General features: G+C 41.1%; 1 protein-coding gene across 1 annotated transcript in view; it reads left to right on the top strand.

The window, feature by feature from the left end:
- LOC106884333 (TBCC domain-containing protein 1) overlaps nt 1-1899 on the top strand; it is a 30625-nt gene that overhangs the window by 10117 nt on the left and 18609 nt on the right. The window contains exons 7-9 of the mRNA XM_052978102.1: nt 270-390; nt 1018-1114; nt 1523-1557. Of these exons, the coding sequence (XP_052834062.1) occupies nt 270-390; nt 1018-1114; nt 1523-1557 (253 nt within the window). The remainder of the gene's footprint in view (nt 1-269; nt 391-1017; nt 1115-1522; nt 1558-1899) is intronic.

Genomic DNA, 1899 nt, shown 5'->3' with positions numbered 1-1899 from the left:
CCTTTCTTTATTTTTTCTCTTCTTTCTTCCTCATCCTTTCTTCTTCTTCTTCCTCTTCCAATTCTTCCTCCTCCTCCTCCTCTTCTTCTAGTGGCTTAATTATTATGGTATTCAGCTCACGACCGTGAAGTTGTGAGTTTCATTCTCCCATCAGTGTGTTTGTTGTTTCCTTGAGCATTAGCAACATCTCCTAACCCTTCCATGTATCCCCTTTCACCAAAAGACTTGCTTAACCTTTTTTTTTTCATTATTTACCCATCTCTCTTCAGAGCAGTCAAACTGTGCCTCTCCAGTCGCTGTACCATTGGCTGAAAGAAAATCTGATCCCTAATCCTTTTGGCCCCTCGGCTTGTGTTTCTTCCGGAAGACGTCTTTCTTGGAGAATGCTCGGTACTTAGAACCATTTCCTTTTTTTTTTTCTCTACTTTCTTTGATTCCTCAAAAATTGTGAGTTCTCTGTCATTTCCCATTTCATTTTATTAAAGACACAAGTGTGGCTGTGTGGTAAGAAGTTTGCTTCGCAATTGCATGATTCCAGGTTCAGTCTCACTGTACAACACCTTGAGCAAACGACTTCTAGGATAGCACCAGACCAACCAGAACCGCGTGAGTGGATTTGGTAAACGGGAAGTGTTTTGGAAACCTATCATGTGTGTAGTAATGCTGGTGCCACATAAAATGTGCCAGTGTTGGTACCGCATAAAAAGCACTGGTGATGGTGTCATATAAAAAAGCACTGGTGATGGTACCACGTAAAAAGCACTGGTGATGGCGCCACATAAAAAGCATTGGTGCTGGTTCCACAAAAAGCACTGGTGTTGGCTGTGCATAAAAAGCACCGGTGAGTGATGTGCCACATAAAAAGCACTGGTGAGTGATGTGCCACATAAAAAGCACCGGTGAGTGATGTGCCACATAAAAGCACTGTTTTTTTTTTTTTAATTTTTTTTTTTACATGTTTTGACCTTTTTTTTTTCTTTTTTGTTCTTTGTTATACCTGTCTTCTTTGTCTTGTAGGAGAGGAGTCTCGAAATGAAAACAGTTTCAAACGAGGCCGGATTGCTACAAATGCCCACATTGTTCCCAGGGATGCCATTAAAGGGTCAGTTTCCATGTTTGCTACCTAACATGTATTTTTGCACCCCCCTACCATCTCTTTGCAGCCGGGTCCATATTGCCCTTAGGGGGTCCATATAGCTCTTGGTAGTCCATATTGCCTTTAGGGTTTCATATTATCCTTGGGGATCCATATAGCCCTTGGGGGAGGTGCTTATAGCTCTTGGGGGACCTATATTGCCATCGGGGGTTCTATATTGCCATCGGGGGTTCCATATTGCCATCGGAGGTTCCATATTGCCATCGGGGTTCCATATAGTCGTCGAGGGTCCATATTGCCCTCAAGGGGTTCCATATTACTTTTGGAGGTCCATATGATCCTCAGGGGTCTATATTACTCTTGGGGCTCCATATAAGATTTTTTTGATAAAATATGGTACTGGACCTGGTAGAAATAGGAGCCAAGTCTTTCTCAAATTGCCTATTCCTCTTTGGTAAGAAACCGAATACCTCAATATTACCTCTTTTCAGTTCTATATTTAAGAGATGAGGAATTATTTACATTATTTACATTTGACGGATATTTGTCCTCATCTTGTTTGTTGTTAACACAACGTTTCGGCTGATATACCCTCCAGCCTTCGTCAGGTGTCTTGGGGGAAATTTCGAACCTGGGTTCTCATTCCTATCGATGTTACTATTATTATTATTATATTATTATGGGCATATGGCGTAGTGGTTAAGAGCACGGGCTACTAACCCCAAGGTTCCGAGTTCGATTCACGGCAGCGACCTGATTAATAATAGTAATAATAATAATAATAATATAATAATAATAATATA

Source organism: Octopus bimaculoides, chromosome 30, assembly GCF_001194135.2.
Source record: "Octopus bimaculoides isolate UCB-OBI-ISO-001 chromosome 30, ASM119413v2, whole genome shotgun sequence".
Classification (NCBI taxonomy): Eukaryota; Metazoa; Mollusca; class Cephalopoda; order Octopoda; family Octopodidae; genus Octopus; species Octopus bimaculoides.
The sequence above is the reverse complement of the archived record's forward strand: the minus strand, read 5'-3'. Positions and strand labels throughout refer to the sequence as shown.